The sequence below is a fragment of the Cimex lectularius genome, unplaced genomic scaffold, assembly GCF_000648675.2.
Source record: "Cimex lectularius strain Harlan isolate CLEC.00 unplaced genomic scaffold, Clec_2.1 scaffold43, whole genome shotgun sequence".
Taxonomy (NCBI): domain Eukaryota; kingdom Metazoa; phylum Arthropoda; class Insecta; order Hemiptera; family Cimicidae; genus Cimex; species Cimex lectularius.
This window is the reverse complement of record NW_019392661.1, coordinates 1,382,529-1,407,651: the sequence shown is the minus strand read 5'-3', so window position 1 is coordinate 1,407,651 and position 25,123 is coordinate 1,382,529. Positions and strand designations below refer to the sequence as shown.

Genomic DNA, 25,123 nt, shown 5'->3' with positions numbered 1-25,123 from the left:
TGTAATCTACTTGATTCTCGGCGACAAATGAAATGGCCACGGAGAGCTTTAATGAAGCATACTTCATTTTGTTTACTACATTTTATTAGGTTTCGTGGTCCGCTTGACCAAATAAATTCTTTTCAATTAATTAAGGTTTTGGTTGAGATAAAAAAGTCAGTGTCACAATGGAACACTGATTGGATCGAAGTCACGATAGTTCAAGTGGTAGAGCAGCAGCGTATTTGGCTGAAGGTAGTGGGTTCGAATCCCGCTTGTGACACTGACGTTTTTATCTTAACCAAAACTTTAATTAATTCAAAAGAATTTATTTGGTCAAGCGAACCACGAAACCTAATAAAACGTAATTAATTAAGCTCGCTTATCTCGACTCGATACGTCTAGAAAACCTACTTTAAAACTATCCTCTTATTTATTAACTGAAAGGTGCAAACCGACCAATTTTCAACAACTCGATGGCATTTCATGATAATGTTTAAAACATTTCAACAAAAACTATCCGCCGTGAGTCGCAGACGAGCGGACAAACCACTTTACAATACTTTTATCATATTATTTTTCCTTTAAAAGCCATGGACATATTATGATCAATTAAAACTATATAGCTATAGGAAACTCTGGGATTCGAACCCGGTAACTAGCTGTGGCAAATACGAGTCGGACGCCATAATCACTCGGTCTTCGTACCTTATCTGTGCGTTGTAGACCTTTGGTCTTATTAATCAGTTCTGTACATTTCGGCGTCTCCTAAGGCAGTGTATTATACATCTTATATATCGGGTTGTCCGGAAAATAATGCAGGATTTTAAGTTTTCATTAAAAAAAATCTATATAAAATATTCTGTTTACGTTTACAGGATTACTCATTTGTATGAATGTCAACACTTATTAATCCTCTTCCAAATGATATTGTTTGTTTACCTCTGTAGCATTCCGCTACTTGGAAATAATTCAGTCATCCTTATAATGTCAAAGCGAGAATTTCGTACGATTTTCTTTTACGAGTTTAAACTCGGCCGAAGCGGAGCCCAAACGGCTAGAAACATTAACCAAGTCTGGGGCGAGGGTTGTGTTAATGAGTGCACTGTGCAAAGGTGGTTTAAAAAATTTCGGGAGGGAGATTTCAGCCTTGAAGATGAAGAAGGTCGTGGAAGGCCTTCCTCTCTTAATGATGATGTTCTGCGATCAGTGGTGGAAGAAAACCCCAAAACAACTGTTAGAGAACTTGCAGAGCAACTCAAAGTCAGTAAAACGACCGTCGCTGACCACCTCAAGGCGATTGGAAAAGTGAAAAAACTCGAAAATTGGGTTCCACACTCATTAAACGATCGCCAAAAAATCAGCGCTTTGATGTTTGTGCATCACTTCTTTGTCGAAACAAAAATGACCCATTTCTGGCCAGAATTGTTACATGTGACGAAAAGTGGATTCTCTACGATAACACTAGACGTTCTGGACAGTGGCTCGACAAAGGAGAAGCTCCAATACATTTTCCAAAGCCCCCAACTCATCAAAAAAAGGTAATGGTTACGGTATGGTGGGCTTCATTTGGTTTAATACACTACAGCTTCTTAAATCCTGGCGAAACCATCAATGCTGAATCATACTGTAACCAAATCAATACCATGCATCAGAAATTGGCAGTAATGAAGCCCTCTTTGGTCAATCGGAAAGGGCCCATTTTGTTGCATGACAACGCTCGACCACATGTGTCACGTGTAACGTCACAAAAATTATTGGAGCTTGGCTATGAAACTTTGCCTCACCCACCCTACTCTCCGGACCTCTCGCCTACTGACTACCATTTTTTTAGACACCTGGACCACTACTTACAACACATAATATTCAAAAATCAAACGGAACTGGAAAATGCATTTATTGACTTTATCAATTCTAAAAATTCTGAATTCTACTCAGACGGAATTAATAAGTTACCAACACGTTGGGAGAAATGTATTGAGAGTATGGGAAATTATTTTGATTAAAGAACATTGCTTTAAAGTAACTAGTTTCTTTTTTTTTGTTTAATACCAAAATCCTGCATTATTTTCCGGACAACCCAATACCACTGACTATCCTCATTCATCTAGCCTTGCCGATATTGTGCGGAAGCACCCTTCCCAAACAGCAAAACGACAAATACCTTGGACCATCCTACTCGGTCACTCGGTCTTCTTGTCCATAAACTGCCAATAGGATCTAACAAATTAGTTTTCTTCTGACCTGCACCAATTGACGTATTTTTCTATCTGTCATGGGAGGCCAAGACCAACCCCAACTTCCACGTAGTGCCTCCTGGGAAACAATATCCAAATTGAAGAAATGACACATAGGGATAGCGATAAGAGAGGCGGCCACAAGGCCTACTGCACCTCGACCTAAATGTATCTATTGTGCTCCCCTGTTATTTATAACTCCAAGTGAAACAATGATACTTATGTTTATTGGCCAGCTTCAGATTATTGAAGCTTTGCCAGATTATTATTGGCCAAGCTTTGCCAGCGACTCCTTAGGCAAGAGCTTGAGGTTTTTCCTGTCCTAATTGCAAGAACCTGCACATACATAGATCTTCACAGAATTATAGAATGTGTTCTGCGGTTTCCTCCTCTTTCAGGCAGTATCTCCACAGTGTTTCTTCTGTCTGTATTCCTATCCGGTGCCTTCTTATGTAGCAGTGCCCTGTAAGGAGTCCAACCAGAATCCTGGTTCGGTTGAAGTTGCCTTCCACCAATTCTTTTGTAAGTTTTGCAGATGGTCCTTCTATGAATCTCTTTGCCTTATACTTGTGGTATTGTTCCACCAGATTTTGAACTCATTAAGGATTCATTTTAAGATGTATTTTTTTGCAAGATGCTAAGCCAAAGTAGGGTTCAGGACCCGGAGAGTTCATGGTGGACCATTTTTATTAATACTATATCCGTTTCAAAATGTAATAAATTAACCACAATGAGGATTGCTGGTGGCTTACTCCTCTCCACATGCTTCTTATAAATTAAGAAATTTCTACTCTTGCTTGTACCTCCCTATCATTCGCAACTCTAGGATATATTAAAGTTTTTATTAATTGTTTTTAAAACGTCCCAGAGGTCGTAATCTAAACGGTAAGTACTCAGTTTCAAGGAAAAATTTTTACTCTTCCATTTCCGCCCATTTATTTTTCATTATTCCCTCAACAATTAAAGTTTCCCGTTCGATCAGCATTCATTAAACATAAAACGGATCAGCCCGAAAGGGCGAGAGTGAGCGGTCGGATTTAGTGTACCAATTCGGACAGCTCTTGTTTATCATCAAGCAGTCGGCTACACTTAGTGTTTGATGTGAAATGGTCTTCAAAGGGTGTAATTTTCATTATAGCCCAAATAAATTGAGAAAGCTCGACACCCTCAGAATAGTCGATGTTGAAATCGTCAGAAAAATTATTTAAATCATGCACATCTTGAAATAGTTGTTAGATGGTTAAACATTATGTAATCAGCAATGAAATAATTTGATTTAATAAAAAAATCTTTGCAAATTGAAATCACGAAAAAGGGTTACAAAATATTGATACCACTAATAATCATAGTTATTTATTTAGTAATAACAACTGCATTACATACAGTAATTTTGTTGTTAAATTATTGAGACTTAATTCATACATGTTTAGCGGTCATACTTGACCATAATAATTAATTCAATTAATGGCTTGGTTGAAATGAAAAAGTTAGTTAGATCAATCCGCCGCAGCTCTAACCACATCAGCGTCGGAGTGAGCCGAAGATCGTGGGTTCGAATCCCGCTCGTGACACTAAGTTTTTCATCTTAATCAAGACCTAACAGAAAAAGAATAGTGCTTTTAGGAGAGAATGCTTAGAATTGAAATTTCTTTAGACTTTTAGGAGATGCTACAGTTTTAACGATCCCTTTCAGTTCGCTAAATATGTAACATTAATTTGTTTTTATATATGACCAAATCTATCACTTGGCCACTGTCCGTTGCGCCTTAGTGGAGGGTTCTGGAGATGCGGACGAGTTCTTTTACCAAAGAAATACCAAGGTATTCATGCGGAATTCGGTGAAGAAAAAAAGGACTTCGAGCTGAAATATTTTGAACATGTTTAGGTTAGACTACTTGGCAGTACCACAGAGTTTAAGTCCGTAAGTCCTGATGGTTGTGAAAATGTAACGTCAATTCAAAATTCTTTGTTTTCCTAGCAGTCTGTTGATAAGTCCCACCCGTCCTATTCCTTTCGGCCTAATAACTGTTAACAAACGTTAAAAAATAGCACTTGCATTTTATAAACAATAGAAAAACTGGCACATATGATCAACGCATTTAAAAGAAAACAAAACTGAATAAAAACTGAATGAACAATTAATTAAGGTTTTTAGTTGAGATATATAAGGTGGGGTTGAGATAGGAAGTTGGTGTCCGAGTGGATCGAAGTCATGATAGCTCAAGTGGTAGAGCAGCGGCGTATCTAGCCGAAGGTCGTGGGTTCGAATCCCTCTCGTGCCATTAACTCTTTTTCATCTCAACTAAAAACCTTAATTAATTGTAATGATTTAATTGGTCAAGCGGACCACGAAATTAGTGAATTTAATGAATGAACAATTTTAAGCAGGGGGCCGCGGTAGCCGAGTGGTTAGCGTGAGAGACTCTCGGTTCGTAGACCCCGCGGTCGTGGGTTCAATTCCCGCCGTTTTGGACCCAGTCGCAAAAAAAAATTTCATTTTAGCATTTACAGCAGTAGATCACAGATATAATCTGTCTTTATCAATGTCTTCTTTAAAATATTGCGAATAACAACATCCCTAAAAATAACCATAATCCTAACCTAATCGAAACCAATTCTAAACCGTTCCCAACCCTAACCCAAAATGCACTCCCCCGTAACGCAAAATTGATGTCGCGAAAATGGTCTCGCAAACAAATATGTGCATTGAGTCCAAAAACATATCCATGTTAAATTAAAAGAACTCGTACTAAAATAACACTAACCACAACCTTGCCCGTCCTTAAACCTAATCACCTCGTATAACCCTAACTTTACCTGACTGAACGTAACCTAACCCGTCGCTAAACCTAATTCTAAGCAACCCTCATTCCTACACCCTCCATATCCTTAACCCTCACTCTAACCTAGCCCAACCCGCGCATGTTCAAAGAAAAGAGCAAAGCCCGACCCTAACATAACCCGAACCCTAACTTTATTTAATCCTTCCCTAACAAAAACCCAACCCTACCTAACTCGTAGTAAACCTTAACCATTACAAACCTAACCTAACTCAGCGGATGCACACTCCGGTAACGCAAAATTGGTGACAAGAAAATAGTCGAACGAACAAAAAATTGGTATAACATCCCAAAAACATACGTGTTACAAGAAAAAAGAACACTCGTAAATCGTAATCAAATATAGAAAAATATATCGATATAATATACACAAAAACCTTTCGTTTCATAAACTAATATTTAAACGTACATGATCTATGGTCTATAACTACCACAGCCTGACCACAGTAGTTACTGTCTACAATTCGCTCTTAGTACGGTAGGAAGTAGATAGTCGTAACGTAAACATTGACCTCCATTGGGACCTGGATATGGATACTGTTATACCAGATAGGACCAAATTTACCATTCTTTACGAACTACGAGCCAGTACAGCTCTTTGATATTGCAGGGTTAGAATGAAGTCTCAAAAGAATCAAGCGGTTTTTAATGGAATAGCTCTTCGAAACTAAAAAAGCTGTTGAATGAGACATTTAGTTTACAGCTTTTTAAAGAAATATTTCACATTAGGTAAACTCATTGACCGCAATATTCGTGAATCCTCTCAAAATAGATCGATAGTAAGTGTAGTCCTTGATCATCCCTGCCCCCGCCTGTTCTCGCTGTATGTTATCAACCGTTGGGCGTCTTAATTTGCTACTTCAGGAGCAAATCTCTTGAAAACTCGTTGTCTGTTAAAAGAATTAAAGGCTGTCGAACGATGAAAAGCGTCTGATGAAAACAGCCAAAACAGGTGTATCAAGATCAAAGTACAAATTGTATAAAATATTAGCACGGGTTAATCCGCGGAGTAAATCTGTAAATCCGAGCGGTTTTAGCGGAAAAAATCTTAGTGAGGACTCAAGAAGTTTTGTCTTCTGAGTAAGAAATGATGAAACTGAATTAGATCAATTGAAAGTAAAAAATGATTCAATCTCACACCCACGCTCGGCTGAATTAAATGACGCAATTCATTTTGTCCGAGATCATTTATCAAATGTCAAAATGGCACGCGGCGGTCAGCCCGTAAAATACTTGGAAGTTTAAATAATTCACATTCTGCCCTCACTTTGTACCTGAATAAACACTTGGTGAAATGAGAACACTGAGACTTAATACCCTTTGTTCCCTGAAATGCTTAGCGTCTGTTGAATTGTTCATTAACAATACTTCATCTCGGCCATTTTACGTCAAACACTTTTTCTTATTGGTGGAGAGGGCGGACAATTCATGAAGTTCTTACAATTAGTCATTGTAAAGGATCCAACGTTCGAAAAACATTTATATTTTTAAAACTTATTATCACGTTCGAATTTTGAGGATAACTAAACAAACGCACTACACAAAACTGCGACAAAGAATACACAACTTACAAAAATAACCACTGAACAGAACTACTTTAAATTGAACAATGACATACACACCCCAAAAGACGGTCAAGGGATGGGGAACGCAACATTAGCCATTCTTACAGAGGTGTTGCTGCAAAATTTCGAAGAGAAATTTCAAAAATAATGGCTGAGAACCGAACACTCCATCTATTTAGATATCTCGACGACTTACTTGCCGTAATAGACAACTTCTCCTCAGCAAACTTTCTTAACGCAGTACCGAAAAACATTACATTGACCTTAAAAACTGAATACAATACAAAAAACAAATCAATTTAAAAAGATTTAACACTCACCACAACCAACAATAAAATCGACTCCCAATTATACAGAAGCCCCACTGCAACCGGCTACACTATAAACGCTCAATTAAAAAATAAATAAATAAAACAAAGATCTAAAAGTAATAGCAACTAGTAATAAAAACCGGATAGAAAACAAGCACCTTCCAGAAACTACTTAAAACAACGAAAAACAAAACACAAATCAACAACAAATGGACAACATTCACTTGCAAAAGAAAAGAAATCTACAGACTAACGAACTAGATCGGCAAACTCGGACTAAAAACAGAACTAAGGACCAACAATAACACAGGTAATCAACTAAAAAGATAACAGACACGACTGACCCGCTAGACAACAGCGGTGTTTATAGCATCAAATGTCAATGCGAAGACATTGGACAGACTGGAAGGAAATTAAGAGATCTATTCAAAGAACATTTTAGATCCTTTAGAGGCAACGACGGGAAATCAAATTACAGCAGTTCCTCACTGAAGATGGGGCAATACCGAAACGCATCTGAATAACTCAACAAACCCGCGAGTGATGACGCCCAATAAGTGACCCTATGCCGGTTCAGCACACGGTTCTTAAACCTAGTGATTGTACAGAATTCCACAGTCGAAAATATTTATTTATAAAACGTATTATCACGTTCGAGTTTTGAAGCCGGATCTTTGAGCACAACCGACTGTTAAAACAACACTGCTAAAACATTGAAATTTGATTTTTCTTTTGAAGACGATTTTCATTCCATGATGAATATTTATTGGAGTAGAGCAAGAACGTCATGAAATAAGGCCTTTTGCACGATTCACTATTCTGCCAACTTCTGACTAAAAATTATTCATAATTAGAAGGTCTGTTTATTAAGTATTCATTTTTTAAGCGAGAAGTAGACAGATGTCGATGTTGGAATCTTAACTGGCAAATACAACATTTTAACATGCAATTAAAAATTAAATTAATTATTAAAACATGCAACACATCGGGCAAAGTTGCATATATTGCGCACTAATGTTAAAAGGTATTTATTTATATCGTACGAAAGCAATTTGAAATATGTGGTTCAATTTAACGTTAATTAGTTAAATGTTCAGAGTGCAATTAATATCGTGACGTCCCACATTTTCGTGGATGAAAACATCACTTCTAGGATGTCTGTTAAACTGTCCTGAACATCCACCTAAACCCCGTTTGAGGTTGTGTCCAACTGAAACAATTACAGAACCAGCATATTAATAATCTATTTGGGTAAAACGTCTGGCTAAAAGTCCACATGGGGTCACGATCATCCGGAAAATTCGAATTGTATAAATGTTTACGTGTAAAGTTAGTCCACCTGCGATGACCTCTGATACGCTTTGTTCCCCGTAATGCTTAGCGTCTGTTGAATTGTTCATTAACTTCTTGGTAGGCCATTTGGAAAATAAATCATGTCTATTTAGATAAAGTTGCGACTTTCCTAGGACTTCTTAAAAGCTCTCTAAACTTACTGAAAGTCAAAAATCAACGACAACGATAGTTTATGATCCTGTTTTTCTGTAAGAATACAGTCGCAATTAATAAACCTGAACATCATTGAAGAGTTATTCGAAGTTATTTTTCTTACAAATCTTGGACATGTAGTGTACAATTTGAATATTTTAAAACATCTTCTACAAACAAAACAATCTGGACATCAAAAGATGGATATATTACTACTAATTACACCACCACCCTGGTATGTTAAAGATCTAGACACATAACAACACAACATAAAGATCTAGATAAACCAGAGGACAATTAGGTACTGCTGACAACCTACAAATAACACCACAAGATACCTTAAGAATGAAAATCCACTCCTCCAATAGTAGTAGCTTTATAGAGGTAGATCTAGTACATCGACGTTTTATACTTTTTAAAAGGTATTTTGTGGAAGGATAAGGACCTGCCTTCCACGACAACCAACCCTTATTTCGGACACAAAACACAATGTGGACACAAAACTATCATACTACTAAGGATTAAAGGGACTGGAGGTCTCGAAGTAATCGTCGTTTGAGGCGACGTGAAAAGTTCATGGGATGGGAGATTGTTAAGGTCGTTATAAATAGTGATGATAGAGATGTATGAAGCAGTTGAAAAATTCTTCTGAGGACGTTTGATTGGAATGCTTGGGATTAAATTTTGGATATTAGATAGCTTGATGGGTTTGTACGTCCAAATAGGTCGACGGTTTTGACAGTGTTAGTTTGTTTTTTACAGTCATGTCTTATTTTGGTTCTGGAAGTATTCGAAGTTGTCCAAGTCGTCTACACACCACACACACACACACACACACACACACACACACACACACACACACACACACACACACACACGTATGTAGATATATATTGTCAGGGTCATGATTAACTCATTGTCACAATATACATATATTCAGTAATTCATTGGTGATAATTCGTGGGCAAGGTCGTTTCTTTACGTAAACAAAATTTGGGCGCATTTTTCATATGAGCTCAAAGTGCTTCTGGATATTGAGGTGGCTTAAGTAGAATTTGAGTCATGAAATAAAGTTGTAAACAGGATAGAACAAAAATGCTCCCTTGTGGGAATCCGGGTTGGATTAGTTTTTGAGAACTCACTGCTGTACCGTATTTTGAAGTAACGATCTGTTAGCTAGGATATTAATGTAGGTAATAAGAAGTGGGTATACATAGCTTTAGTTTGAAAAGAACATCCGGGACACGGTCAAAATCTCGGGTAATGTTTGAAAAGTTTAGAAAGTGAAAAATGATTATGATCTTTGAACATACCTGTCCAAGGCGATAGCGGTGATCGTGCCGGCCGACACCATGATGTTGGCTCCTTGGAGGGCCGGAACGAGTTTGCAAAGGGTCAAACCGAGCGTCCAACGCCTTTTGAGGAGGCTGACCAGGGTGAAGGGCATGCAGACGAGGCAGAGGGCCAGATCCGCCACTGCGAGGTTCACTATGTACATGTTGCGAGGCGAGGGTCCGGCTTGGTGGTGTTTCCTGGCGCACTGCCTTGCGACGACGAAGCAGACCAGCGCGTTGGAGACGACCCCGGAGGTCATCAAGACCGAGTAGACGATTATAATTACGATCTCCGTATCGGGGACGAGCACTTTCTCAGTCCGTTGGTGTTCCTTCAGGATCTCGATCGCCTCGTGGAGGCTGAAGTTGAAAAGCGGATCTGTCGAGACGAGGTTTTCCGTCGAATTGGGTGAATGGTAAAGCCCAGTCATCGAACTCAGCAGTCCGGAGGTGTCAGGCGGAAGCAAATTGAATTCATGCTCCATACCAATTAGGCACAACTCATCACTCTATCAATTTCTGAAAAAAAAAGAACACACAACAAAGTCAGTTATATTCAATAAGAAAAACATACATAGCCATATTTAGTTCAAGTAGTTCAAAAACAGAAAAAAAAAATTTTCAGCCAAATAACTTATAGTACTTTGGTATTACCTAAATGTAGTCTGATTGATTAATTAAGACCTTTTTTAAGACCTCTAAACCTCTATTATTAACCTTTTTTAAATTATAATTCCTGACTATCTTCTGAATATGCGCTAGAAAATGAAAGTACAAATAAACAATGATTTACAACAACCACAAAACAATAAGTGACGTGGTAAAAGATATGGTTTTACGAGAAAAAACCTAGTGTCATAAAACAAGTGAATCATTATTTATGCTATAGTGCGATAACATAAATGTTTTATATATATGTATATNATAAGCTAAAGCGAATGTTCGTATGTGTGTTAATGATGAAAACAAAAACTATTGAACTTATTTCGATGAAATATGAAATTTTCACGCTTTGTTTTTATTAGTGCCGGGTTTAGTGCGTCAGGATTTACACACAAAAAAGAGATATTTAAAGAATTTGTGGCGTCCATGTTTCAGCTGTCAGCTGTTCAGTCGGGGCTTCGGCTCCTAGTATTATACACATTTCCCGCGACTTTCAAATTCCGATTTGGAGGCTGTAACAGTCAATAGACGCAAATAATACGCCAACACTCTATAGTCGCAAAAATTACTGAATCGGTTATAGTTGCAAAACTACTGATACATTATAGATACAAAAACTAAAGAACTGGTTTCGCTGATGTAAAGATAGGAAGATACAAACTTCACCATTGTATCTTTACTATAGTCTTTACTATAGGAGAACGAACTTAATTTACTGTAAATCACAAACTGGAATTGCTGGAGGACTGCGTGAAGTGGAACTCTGCACATGTGTATGTATGCAGAAACATCTGCGGTTTTGAGCTTAAATAAATGAACAATAAGATACTGTAGTAGATGAAGATAAATTAGTAAATTATCTTACTGTTCTGTGTTAATTGTGATGATTTTGTAATATGAATTATGTTTAATCTTACATTGACTGTTTGAGTCTGTTGTAGATTTGCGTTTTCCTATTGTTTAAAATACCACCAAAAGGACAACATGTTGTTCGTTGAATAACATTAATACTCTTACTAAAATTCAAAGAAGAGAACGTGCTATTACAACCTATACCAATGATACCAACAGAAGTGCCTTTCCAATTCAAATTACTACCATTTTCCAATTAAACTGGCTTGTGCAGTAGTGATAGACAAATCACAACGTCAATCATTGCTGTTATGTGGATTTAATTTGGAGGATCCGTGTTTTCTCATGGATTCTATAGTTGGATTTGTTGTTTGTATACATGCCAAATGGAATCACCAAAAACGTTGTATATCCAAGAGCATTGCTATGAATTTAACGTTTAGTACAACAATAATTACAATTTAATACAATGTAATCCAAAAGAAAAATAAAATTGCATGTGTAAGTATCTAATATGATGATTAAATACAATCATTCATGTGAAACATTCAATTGTGTTCATTTAATTTATATAATTATGCTCCTAAGAAAATATAAGATGTGTACTCAAAATATGTGTTAAATAACACTTTTTGTTACCGCCCTGGACAAAGCCGGGTTATAAAGCAAGTGATAAATAAATATAATACCTGATTCAAAATTAGGTGCTCCGTTTTTAGAAACTCATATTGCCTGATGGCATTGCTTAATGATGATGTCACCTGAGTGTAGCTAAACGCCCTCGGATTGATAGACCGAATTTACATATATATATAGAGTCCACATTTTATAGCAGTGATGTATTACTATTATTTATCTCAATTGTAATGATGGGGAATATTGTATTGGGTGATTTTAAAAAATATTCGGTTTTCATTTAAACCTTTATTGTTCCTAGAACAGTCAGTAATTGGTTTTATGATGGTATCATTCCTGGGCGATACTATTTTGTAATCCATCAAAAATTCTCATCTTTTTATTCTTAAACAAATATCTGCCCAGATCAAGACAGAAATTTTTGATTATCTTGGAAGAAAAATCTTCTTTATTCACTAATGCAGGTTGATTTCCTTTAAACGACTTTTAATCGGTTGAGTAGCTATTATTCCACGTAATTATACATTTTTGAAGGAAGAATTCATTTTCAACAGATTCCCTGATATTCACAGGAGTGAATAATAAGATTTTTCTTTGGACATCCAGGAGAAACAGAGAGAATACTTTAATATCTGGAAAAATTTTCTTTTACCCTATTTTGAGTCATATGAATTTATTTCTTTAATAATTAAATTTTCGTATATTAAGCCGGTTTTCCTGGAAGATATTATTTCTTTTATAAAATTAAGAATTCTTCTCAGGGGTATGGTATCAAAATTTGCGTGGTTCCAAACGGTTTTCGCAGGTATTACAGCCTTTTTCTAGCAACTGCAGTGCGATAGTCCAATTTTCTAAGGCGTAAATATGACAGTTTTTACTTGCTATTTCCATTGAGTTGTTTTTGCGAGTAGTCTTTTGGCTTGTCTCATGCCCGATCTTTGCTCCCAGTAGTTGTTGGGTTCTTTAGACACCAAAGGTTCCATATAAATGATGAATGATGGAGTTAGTGCGGTGTTCAATCCTTTTTAAAAAAGAAAGTTCCTACTCACAGTAAGTTGTTTTCCAACGATCCGGATTTCCAGTTTTTATTAGTGATTATCTTATATATCTTATCTTTTTATCTTTTATCTTTAATCACTAATTTATAATTAATTTCTTACAGAATTTACTATTATAATATTTACTTGTGTTATAATTCCCGCTTTCCGCACGTTCAAAATTAAGCGGCATTAAAAACCAGCTTCTCATTGGAACGGCGCGTTGGCGGGGTGTCTGCTGGTTCAGTTTTGCAATTCATGTCGAGAGACTGATTGTAGAACTCCTTCAACCTGATGATGAGCTAAATGCTCGAAATCCGGATCGTTGGAAAACAACTTACTGTGAGTATGAACTATCTTTTTAAAAAGGATCAAAGATTCCAGTCATCTTTTAATGTGGCTATAATTTATACTACAATATTGATTTGGAACTATGGGCTGTATCGAGGATCCTTTCTTAGCAAGTATATCTGCTGCCTAGTTACCTGTGATTCCCTCATGATTTGTGACCGACTAGTTAGACCATTTGAAGATCCCAGTTTTTTAGGGGATATCAAAGCAGCTAGGCTAGTTCAGCTTGAAGTTGGTTGTGGTGGAGTAAAAGACCATGTGATGCTCATAGTTATGCCCATTCCCGACCATTTCCTCTTCATATTATAACGTCGTATACTACTACCTAATATTTCCCACAACCCCCCTCTCTTGTTCTCTGAACAATTAGGTATAAACATCTAATTTGACGAAAATATATAAGGACTTGTCAAATGATGATTTTCGTCAAATTAGATGTTTATACCTAAGTGCCCAAAACTACGACAAGTTAATTTACTCTAGACGCCTTTTGGGTTTTTTTTTTTTTTAGTCCAAGGTGTAGGGCATTTTTTTTCTTTTTTTACTCGGGGTTTTGCTGGTCGTACAATAAGAAGCTTGTCTGAGGATTAAGTGCCTTGCCATTTAAGTGTTGTTGCCACAACGGCCCTTTAACGATATCATCTCGGTTGTAGTTTCATTTTGTTTTCAGACCGGTTTATTCGACCCTGTTTTTCGGTTCAAGTTGCAATTTCTTAAGTTGTTCTTTTTAGTCCTTAGCCTATTAATTTTTATAATTTCATTTAACTTTATTATGTTAGGATAATACAGATTTCACTATTTGAATATTTAATCGGGTTTGCAATACTATAGTTGGATATACTTATATTTAGAAAAATTGATTTCTTTTATAATAGTAACAGTGCCTTCCTAATATACTGATAAAGATAAAATAAACGTTATTGGAGAAATCATCGCGTTAGCAACCCAGCTATTTGAAAATATTGGAAATCGTTTCACCACAAACTGCCCAATAAAATAATTCCAGTGTATACATAAAATCCATTATATCCGGGCCGTAATGGAGATTGTATATCCATTATAAATCCCAAGAACAGGATCCGCTTGAAGATTAAGAGAACGGCCTTTGGGACGTTTATAATGCCCCATATATAACAACATTATAGTCAAACTATTGTTTATAAATCTTAACGTTATTGCGGAGCCAATGGAGAATTGGGTTTAATTGTAATGATTATATGCTAATTGACAACAAGATAATTATCACAGATAATAACTATTTATGAATACCATAAAAATCGGACATCGAATTGAGTTTATAAAAGTGGTATTATATAATTACATTGTAGATCAAACCTGAATTATTAATTAAAAATATAAGTATCATATATCTGTATATATTTGGGATGAGCGGTCAGTGTGAGAGAAAGACGAGCTAATTCTAATCCGGCTTTGCTGAAATATATTTTCCCTTATAATAAAGAAAAAAAATCCTAAATACCTGAGTGAGAAATGTAGAATTTTTTTGCGAGAGTTAGCCCCTATGCCTTTTGATGGGTAAAGCCACAAAAACTTTCTTTTGTAAGGAAAAAGACAAGATTTAAAAGTTACAAAGTGGTCTTATCAAATGTTTTGTTGCGTGTAAGTAAAGGGGGTGTATTTTTTCCGCTAACAAGCCCATATGTACAAAAAGAAAACTTTTCGATCTATAATTATTCAGAAATCGTGAGATGCAGTCTGGTGTGATGTAGGTTTCAGAAAAACATTTTCTTTATCGTGCCAACGTTTCGATCTTTATTGAGATCATCTTCAGGGCTTGGGATTTCCAAACATTGTTTACATTTAACAAATAACAAAAAAAAATTTAGCAAAATCTCACTGGCACTCTCAACACGACACGCAAGAATGACACTATTACACAGAAGACAAACACTTTGAGTGAGTAGAAATACTTTGATTGAATATAAAAAATATATTTTGCATTGTATTAATTCACTTTTTCACATCCTAAATGTATTTGTTAAATGTAAACAATGTTTGTAAATCCCAGGCCCTGAAGATGATCTCAATAAAGATCGAAACGTTGGCACGATAAAGAAATTGTTTTTCTGAAACCTACATCATACCAGATCGCAACTCACGATTTCTGAATAATTATCGATTAACGGTCACTAATCACCACACTTTTCATCTGTTTTTACCACACCACTCTTATGTGCTGTGTGCTCTCTAAAATGGGATATTATTATTTTGCTATCGAAGTAAATCGTGACAATTGTAACATTTGATACTGTACAAAACGAAATGACAGGGAAAATATAAAGTATGACACAAAAAAGGAGAACATTCAAATCAATTCGGACTCCAAACTCAACTTGACCTTTTTTAAATAAATTGGAAATTTTTAAAACTATATTTACCTTTTTCCAAGACGAATTGATTTTTTTCCAAATCAATTAGTGCTTGTGCGTAATCGGACATTGTCTGTATACAATTAAATGAACGTTTGCCAAATCTAAAGAGAAACTGAATTTTTTCCAACCAAATTGAACTTTATTCGACTTAATAGGAAACTTTTTAATCTATATAAAGGTTTTTAAACAAATTTGAATTTTTCAAGCCTGACTTTTTCAAACCGAATTGAACTTTTTGCTAATCAAATAGAAATATTACCAAATCAAAGTTTTTAAAACAAAATTGAACGTTTTTCCAAACGAAACAGAACTTTTATTAAATCAAAGTGACTTTCCAAACAAAATTTAACTTGAACAAAAAGAAACTGAACTTTTTCCAAACTAAATTGACCCAAAAAATAGGAGTTTTACATAATCGAATCGGACTTTTCCTAACGCAATAAAAATTTCCTATTTCAAATTAAACTTTTTTTCAAACTAAATTGAACTTTTTTCAAATCAAATGGATTTTTATCCGAGACAAATGAAACTTCGCGAGAACCAAATAGAGCTTTTTTCCAGACAAAATTGCCTTTTACAAGCTAAATTGCTCCTTTTCTGATTTAAAGTCGACTTTTCAAAACAAATTGAACGTTTTCGTAATTAAATAAGACTTTTACCTAATCAAATTAGACTTTTTCAAAGAAAATTTAATCGCTAAATCAAATTGAACCTTTTTTCAAATAAAATGTAATTTTTCAAACCGATTGAACTTTTCTAAAACCGAATCCAACTTTTTTTCATACAAATTTTAGCTCTTTCAAACCTAATCGAAGTTTTCCTTTTTCTTAACCGAAACGACTTTTTCATACAAAACTGAACGTTCTTTCCAAATTAAAGAAGACTTCTATCAAATCAAATCGAACTTTTTCAACAACATTGAGCATTTATCCAAATGAAATACAACTTTACTACAAAAATCAATCTTTTTCAAACAAAATAACTTTAACCTAATCAAATTGGACTTTTTCCAAATCAAATAGGGGTTTTACCTAATCGAATCGGGCTTTTTCTAAATACAATGAACATTTGCTACTTCAAATTGAAACTTTTTGGTAAAATTTTTTCAAAATAAATTGAACTTTTTTAAAACAAATGGATTTTTATCCGAGTCAAATAAAACTCCGTTTGAATCCAATTGGTCTTTTTTTCTAAACAAAATTGACTTCTACACATTCAAATTGCACTTGTTTTCAAATTCGAATGAATGAACCTTTTCTACAATGCGTTTTGTTATATATTAGTTAAAAATGTATTTTACTGTTAAACGTACATTTTCAACCAAAAGCAAACATCCATTGGAATGTATCATATTTCAGTGGTTTGATGTGCTTTATTCGGTCTAAAAGAGAATAATTTTATTTCGCTATCAAAGCTGAAACGTTACCATTTTGTAGCATTATTTTCATAATTGATACTGGCAAAACCTACATTACAGAGGGAACAGACAATTCCTAAAACGGTCAATAAACACCAATGATGATTGCGTTGGCCTAGTTGGGTTTGGTTATCAATTCGGACTAATTACTGCTAAATCCCGAGCAATAACAGAAGCCATTGCACACATTACACATCACGCATGTGTGCACGTGAATCGAGCGAAGCAGAAACACGAAGCTTTTCGACTGGGAATCGGGAAATATCATTTTTCCGGAAATGTCACATATGAAATCGACGCTACACCATCGAAATAATAACGGTAAACATGTTGACATACGTCTTAATATAGAAAGGTAAGTTACTTCTGTAACGTTTGAAAGATATATTTGACGTAAAGACTAAACGGCGTCATGTATTCACTTCGGTCCAGTTTTACCGTTTATCCCACGGGAGAAATATAAATTAATAAGTTTCCCTAAAACCAGAATGTTGTTAATCACAATGAGCGACGTCATGTACAGTTCCCGGGCGATTATTCTACTTACTCTCCAAGGATCACCCTCATCGGAGCTCCGTAATTAAACATAATCCAAACTTTCTTATTTTCGTTACAGACCAATTCAAAGCAGCCAATTAATTGCCAGTTTACAATAGAAATGATATTCTATTAAAACGTGATTTGCAGAAAAACATTGAAATTTAAATTTAATACAATTAATTAAGTTCACTAATTTCGTGGTCCGCTTGACCAATTAATACATTACAATTAATTAAGGTTTTAAGTTGAGATGAAAAAAAGTTAATGGCACGAGCGGGATTCGAACCCACGATCTTCGGCTAGATACGCCGCTGCTCTACCACTTGAGCTATCGTGACCTCGATCCACTCGGACACCAACTCCGGCTGTTTGAATTGTAAATTATTTTAAGTAAAAAAGTAACTATATTTATCTATGTATCTTTTTGTGTTTTGAGCTACAAAATTATAAACATTTCCTCGGTTTGAAAATTGTTGCATAAGTGGTAAACTCAAAAGATCCTGAAAATTTGGTCAATTGTCTATGAATGATTAGACTTTAGTTTAAAGAGCTTTAATTTAAACAATCCTTTAGTTTTCATTACTTTAATATAAAAGGACAAGTTGTAATCAATAAGGTCGCCAGATTCTCGGATTGACAGGTTCACGTTCATGAGTTCGAATCCCAGCGTTGCTAGCACGTTTTACCCCATGTCCTTGACTCTTAAAAGGTGTTTTGATTGAAATATTTCTTATGAATAAGAAAAGTGTATCAAAATTTGAGTTTGTGATTTAAAAACCAATAATCACTCTTTGTATTTTACACTACTGACTTTTCTTGTGGATCAGTGTAATGTGATCAAGCAACGCAATTCCTAAATGCACAGCTTTGATTAATATCAATTTGATATACTAACTTTTTTCTCGTTTTCAGATTGAGTTGAAGAAAATGGAAGTTTCTGACTTCAAGAATAAGAAAGATTATTCCGGGGATGGGAATAATGTTGATTATATGAATCTAACCCTAAGGCTTGGTACGTATGACGTCGTGCTTTTCTTGATAAACGTGTAAACTTTAAATCCGTCAATTCGTTGTAGGCAAGATGATGGTGAAGGTGAATGAAGTCCTCGTCGGGCCGACGAAGCTAAGTGCATCGTTTGACATAGGCGAGAACGAGATGAAGGTCAGGGCGATGACGAAAGGATACATCAACCCGGGCGAATGCAAAATAAAGTTCGAGTACTTTGAGGTCGTCAAGCTCAATAAGGTGATCATGCACTCCGACGTCCCTGAATACGAAGGCTTGGACGTATCGAACTTCTTCCAGGATTTAGCTCTACCGCTCATCAACCGCATAGTCAAGAGCAGATGGTTTGACCAGTATATGGAGAAGATGGCCGTATGTTTTTGCTCCATTGCTGAAGCGTCAGTTGACAAGATGCAGGATCCGTAAAATAGTAGTTAATTAAATTGTAACTTTAATAAATATATGTATATCGTTGTTCCAAAAACATTCTTGAGTACTTTATGTAAGGTATTGGTCAAGATAAAAAAAGTCAGTGTCACGAGTGGGATTCGAACCCACGACCTTCGGCTAAATACGCCGCTGCTCTACCACTTGAGCTATCGTGACCTCGACCCACTCGGACATCAACTTCCCGTCTCAATTCAAAAGGTGGGGATGAGATGGGAAGTTGATGTCCGAGTGGATCGAGGTCATGATAGCTCAAGTGGTAGAGCAGCGGCGTATCAAGCTGAAGATCGTGGGTTCGAATCCTGCTCGTGCCATTGACTTTTTTATCTCAACTGAAAACCTTAATTCATTGCAAGGTATTAATTGGTCAAGCAGACCNGATCGTGGGTTCGAATCCCGCTCGTGCCATTAACTTTTTTCATCTCAACTAAAAACCTTAATTAATTGTAATGTATTAATTGGTCAAGCGGACCACGAAATTAGTGAATTTAAATTTAATGAAACACCATATTCATTAAATCACAGCAGAGAAATTTCATTTACAAATAAGAACTTTACTAGCGGTCGCCCCGGCTTCGCTCGGGTAGTATGAAAATTACAATAATCAAATGCAAATTTGTGATTTGTAGAGAAACTTTATTTGCTTAATCCAATTTAAGTAATCACTCGAAGAAGACTTTTTAAAAAAGAAGAAACTTTATTGTGAAAACTGTACAACGGTTAATTTTAAACCGACAGAGTGACGGGCAGAAGGCTATCGTACGAGTAAGGCAAGGATATTTGGGGATTAGAGTTTTTATACTATTTTAAAGAAATGCTGATTAAGATGATGGGCGGCCGTCTGGACACGCCAGACTTTGCTGACATGTTGGTCTGAGGGGCGTTTGGTTACTCCATAACTTCCATCATATTTAGTGGACTGATTGACCAATTTTCTTCTTTCAATTAATTAATTTTTCTATGTAAGGCTTTGTTTGAAATGAAAAAGTCAGTATCACCTGCTGGATTCGAACCCACGGCCTTCTGCACAATACGCCGCTGCTCTAACACTTGAGCTATTGAGACGTCGATCTATCGGACACCAACTCCCCATCTCAACCTGCAACCTTTCGAATTTTTCCTCCTTTTTGCCATTTTGCAAATGTCGTGTAATCAGGAATCGATTCACGGCGACATATGAAGTGGCCACGGAGAGCTCTTAGTAAAGTTGTACTTCGTCGAATTGGCTACTCCCGACTCAGCCATAGTTTCTTCCTTGAAAGAACCCCTAAACCTATATGTCCATTCTGTAAAACTACTAACACAATATCACACATCCTAATAGATTGTCCTTTATACACCTCTACAAGAACCCTCAACCAAATCCCCAAAGACCTCCAATCCATACTAAGCAACAACTCAACATCAATAAACAAAACTTTTAATTTAACAGACATCCAACTAATAGATAAAATTTAATATCCCATCCCCTCAACTTTTGTTTCCTTTGCTGGTTCCCCGTGTTGGCGGTGTGGCACGGCTGACTCCTCGGGTGCTGGTCGGTCTTGGGCTGGATTGAGGGGTGCCTCCCCGGACTCTGAGATCAAGGAATCTCCAGGGAGCTTGGAGGAGGTGTCGATAATAACTAGACACCGTCCCCTCCTCGATAGAGCCCTGCGCACAATGTTAAGATTAAAAGCATCAGTTGCGAGAGATCCGTGGGGTTCCGTTCTTTCCAAGCCTGGGGCTAACACTGCGCCGGGGTTTGCGGTGGCCGGGCTGCACCGTTGGCTTGTATAGACTCAAGGCTTAATGGCCAGTAAGGTTGCAGCCTTTAATAATAATAATAAATAGTATAGATTTGCAGCGGTTTAGTGGAGTTTTTGTCCAGCGACATTTATCTCCAGCTAGTGAGGTTTAACGAAATTTTATTATTTGAATGTATTATTTTCTCTTAAGTTGGAAACATAGATTTAAAAACCCAGCTATTGAGTAGCGATTCAAAGCCAGATTTGTTCGCTCATCATACTGTAACCATGCCGAAAAAATGAAACTATGAATCGTTAAGCTAAACTGAGATAAAATAGATCTTGTCCCAACGTCGGTTCCAGACTTACCACAGATTACCACTTATTAAAAGGGACCTAATTGCTGGAACAGAACCAGAAATCCTGTTCCAATACCTAAGCTGCCAGCGGTTTCATTGTAACCCATTTAATATTTGCAAGGCTAGGTGAATTTCTGCAGATGATTTAAATCCTTAATTACCGAGCTCGTGCAGACTCTGGTAAAGGTAATTTAGATTAAACGGCAAATTTTGTTAAGCCCCGATTTACATGAAGACTGACGTGTTTATGAAAAGAGTGTAGTAGTGGTACAACTTTTGATCATATAAAATTCATGTGTTATACACTTATTTAGGATCCATACCGAACAGTTGTTTCATTATATTTCGATCAGCTGTTTTTTTAAACAGATATTTTTTTAACTAATTATTAAGTTTAATATAATCCTTAAATAATTTTGCCGAATAGAATTATCAAGTCGTTAGCAAAAGGATAAAAACAAACATTTCAACCAGTTAGTTGTTACATCAGCATTCATTTCATCAAGATCAATAATAATAATAATAATAATAATAAATTTATACTAATATTAATACAATTTATAAGTTTTTTTAAGCAATGCTAGCCGTCAGCCAAATTCGTAGCACTTAAACAAAATAGTAAAAAGTATATAAAGTGGCAAAACTAAAAAATAAAGGTGCGCCCAATTATAAAATATTCTCAGATTGATTGATTTGTTAAAATTTATTTCACATACATACACAACAAAGCAGGGAATATGTAAAACAAAGACGATGCAGGGTCGTTTATCTGATAACTAAAGACCGGATTTTTATGCTGTTGCATATTTTTTTTGCCACGACATACGACCGAGGAATTCAATTATCTATCCGAATCATGTATCTAGGAAGCTGTAGGTTAAATTTTACAGAGCATATTTTTGCATATTTGAACAATATCGCATATTTGAAGGATTTTTACGTAAAATCGCATTTATCGCGCAAAATATTTAAAATGTAATATTAGTTTTCGGGGGAAGCGTAAAAAAAATCTGTAACAAATAACAAGTTGATGAAAAGTTGGTTTAATTCAAAGAAAACTGAAACATCTTATACAAATATTCCCACACATTTTAAGTGACCGTAGGCATTATTTCACGGAAGACGTTTTAGAGAAGTAGAAGACTTGTTTATTAACATTAATTATATTCAATTAGTACAAAATACATAATTTAATTATGTAAGTGAGAAAATATTTTTTAAATAGGGGAACGTCGGTGGCCGCAACGGTTTAGGCGTTGACTCGGCGCTCGTCACAGTAAGGTAAAGGTCCCGGGTTCGAACCCAGCGGCCCTGCATTCAAACCCGACATATTTACAATTTTTTTTTTCAAAAACACCGGCACCCCGAGGGTAAAAAAAACTTTTAACTTTTAACGTATTAATGCTGCATATTATTGCATGTTTCAGGGCTTTCAACTACATATTTTATGGCGTATTTTGGCAATTTTTACTGCTTAAAATTCCGGTCTCTGCTGATAACCACTCAAATCTCACTGGTCGGGCGTGTTTAATTAAGTGGATGAATATCAGTCTGTCCAGTAGGAGAATAGGAGAATTTCTTCTCTCAGCGCGTTTTTCTTCCCGAAATAAGTGGCTGTTACTTCCCTGAGTTGTGGACGTACACCTGACATGGTATCTTCTATCGCATTTTATTTACCGAGGGAGCATATTTTAATATTCGAGTCCTTTTTCTAGCCAAGGCTCGTCAAATAGAATAATTCGCCCCGGGGTTTAAGAACTGAACTAGATTCAGTTTCTCTTGAACCACTGGTATGTGATGAACTTTATGATCTGGCATAATTTTCTTAATCAATGAAAACCGATCTGAAGTTGTTGCACGGTGCATACAGTCCCCATGATAAGTAGTAAATTTATTTTAGATAGGAGCAGTTTTTAGATTGCGCACCACATAAAGACTTTTTCTGAAATACTCAAGAATTTCGTGGTCCGATTGACCAAATAACTTCTTTCCATTAAGTAAACTTTATGTATGGTACTGGTAGAGATAAAAAAAATTAGACGGAGACATTTGAAAAATGGCAAATAGGAGGGAAAATTCGAATGGTGGGTTGAGATGGGAAGTTAGTGTCCGAGTGGATGGAAGTCACGATAGCTCAAGTGGTACAGCAGCGGCGTATTTAGCCGAAGGTCGTGGGTTCGAATCCCACTCGTGACACTGACTTTTTTTATCTTAACCAATACCTTACATAAAGTACTCAAGAATGTTTTTGGGACAGCGATATACACGCTTTATACCAAAAGGATTCTTTTCCAATGCTCCAAGCGCGGTTTGGGGAAACGAAAATCTAGAAGTTATGGAGTCTTTAAACAGTATTTTATATGAAGTTAGAGAACAAATGAAAAGAAAGGAAGTCATGCAGTTCCAATTGCCAACATTTGGACCAATGGTACGGCAAGTATTTTTTTGTGAAAAATCGCTGAAATTTTTCAAGCATCTCATAGTTCCAAAAACCCAAGATTTCAGCACCATAACAGCTGAGCGAAATGATTTAAATGTTGAATTTTGGCATTTAAGGGGACATCTGATACTGTCATATAGGCGACACGGTATAAGCATATGTTTTTTTGCCCGATTCGCAGCCTAGTTAGGATCGCTTCTTCTTTTCTTCTAACTCTAAATGAAGAAGGCCACATCGAACTGTGGATTTTATTTCCCGAAGCTTGTTATCTGTGACATCTTACCAAACCTTTTGCCACTGTGTCCATACTTTAATTTCTAAAGCGGAATTTACATCATTCCTTGAGATCTCGCTGATTTTGGTGTCATTTACTGCAGCCTCTTTGGCAGCTCTGTCCGCTAGTACGTTGCCTAAAATATTCATATGCCCAGGGATCCAAACAAAAATGACACTCTTCCCTCGCTGTGAAAGACACCTCAGTGAATAATGGGCATCCTGGACCATGGGGTTATTTGAGAACGGGTGGTTCAAGGCCTGTAGAGCGGACATCGAATCAGTGCATACGACCAATGTATTGTTGGAGCAATCAACATTCAGTGATTTAATTATTGCCGTCATTTCAGCTGTATAGTTACTCGCTATTGAGTTTAAGGAGAATAAATATTTTCTATCTCCAACAACACAAGCTTTTCCCAACCCAGGGGGCCTTTAGAGCCTCCGAATATACGAACGTTGCTGAGAGTAGCTTACTCTTAATAGTTAAGAATTCTTGTTTATATATATATATATATAGCTAGGAGTGTCATTTTTATTATGCATATTCAGAGACAAGATTACTTTTGGTTTTGGTAGTAGCCAGGGAGGTATGACTGAACAAGTTTCTTTTTGCAATGGAGGTATCATGAACTGTACAACCAGTAACATTAGCGATACAGTAGCAGAGAAAGAAGTCGGCTTGGTAGTATGTTGACTATTATGTGGAAGGTTACCTCCAGGAAAAAATAGTTAAGTGGGTGTGCAGGACAGGAAATAATTTTGGAAAAATATTTTAGATCTAACAAGTTTCGTCGGAATTTTAAAGGAAGCTCTCCAGCATCCATATGGAGACTGTTAATGGGACTGAACCGGAAGGCTCCCGTAATTATTGTAAGTCCGGTGTTTTGTGTAGGGCCAAGCATACAAACTTTACTCGATGAAGCTGAGCCATAAGCAATTGCCCCTAGTCTAGACGCGATCGCACAAGAGTTCTTAAACACGCAAGCCCTTTGCGATCAGCACCCATTGAACATGAGCTTACGGTCTTCATGACATTCAGTGCTTCGGAACACTTGGATTTCAAAGTTTTGGTGAGCAGTCCAATTTAAATTCTTATCAAAGATACTCGAAGATAGCGGATTCGAGGAGGACATCTTTGTTAATAATAAACGTTGATTAAACTCCTTTTTGCCTTAATTATTCTTTTTATAAGATGACGTACAAAAGAAATACGGTGAAGGCAATTCAT

General features: G+C 36.3%; 1 protein-coding gene across 1 annotated transcript in view; it reads right to left on the bottom strand.

Moving 5' to 3' along the window:
* Positions 1-25,123, bottom strand: part of LOC106662641 (neuropeptide Y receptor type 2-like) — a 147,349-nt gene that overhangs the window by 104,209 nt on the left and 18,017 nt on the right. The window contains exon 2 of the mRNA XM_014386861.2: positions 9,731-10,270. Coding sequence (XP_014242347.1) covers positions 9,731-10,236 — 506 coding nt within the window. The 5' untranslated portion in view covers positions 10,237-10,270. The remainder of the gene's footprint in view (positions 1-9,730; positions 10,271-25,123) is intronic.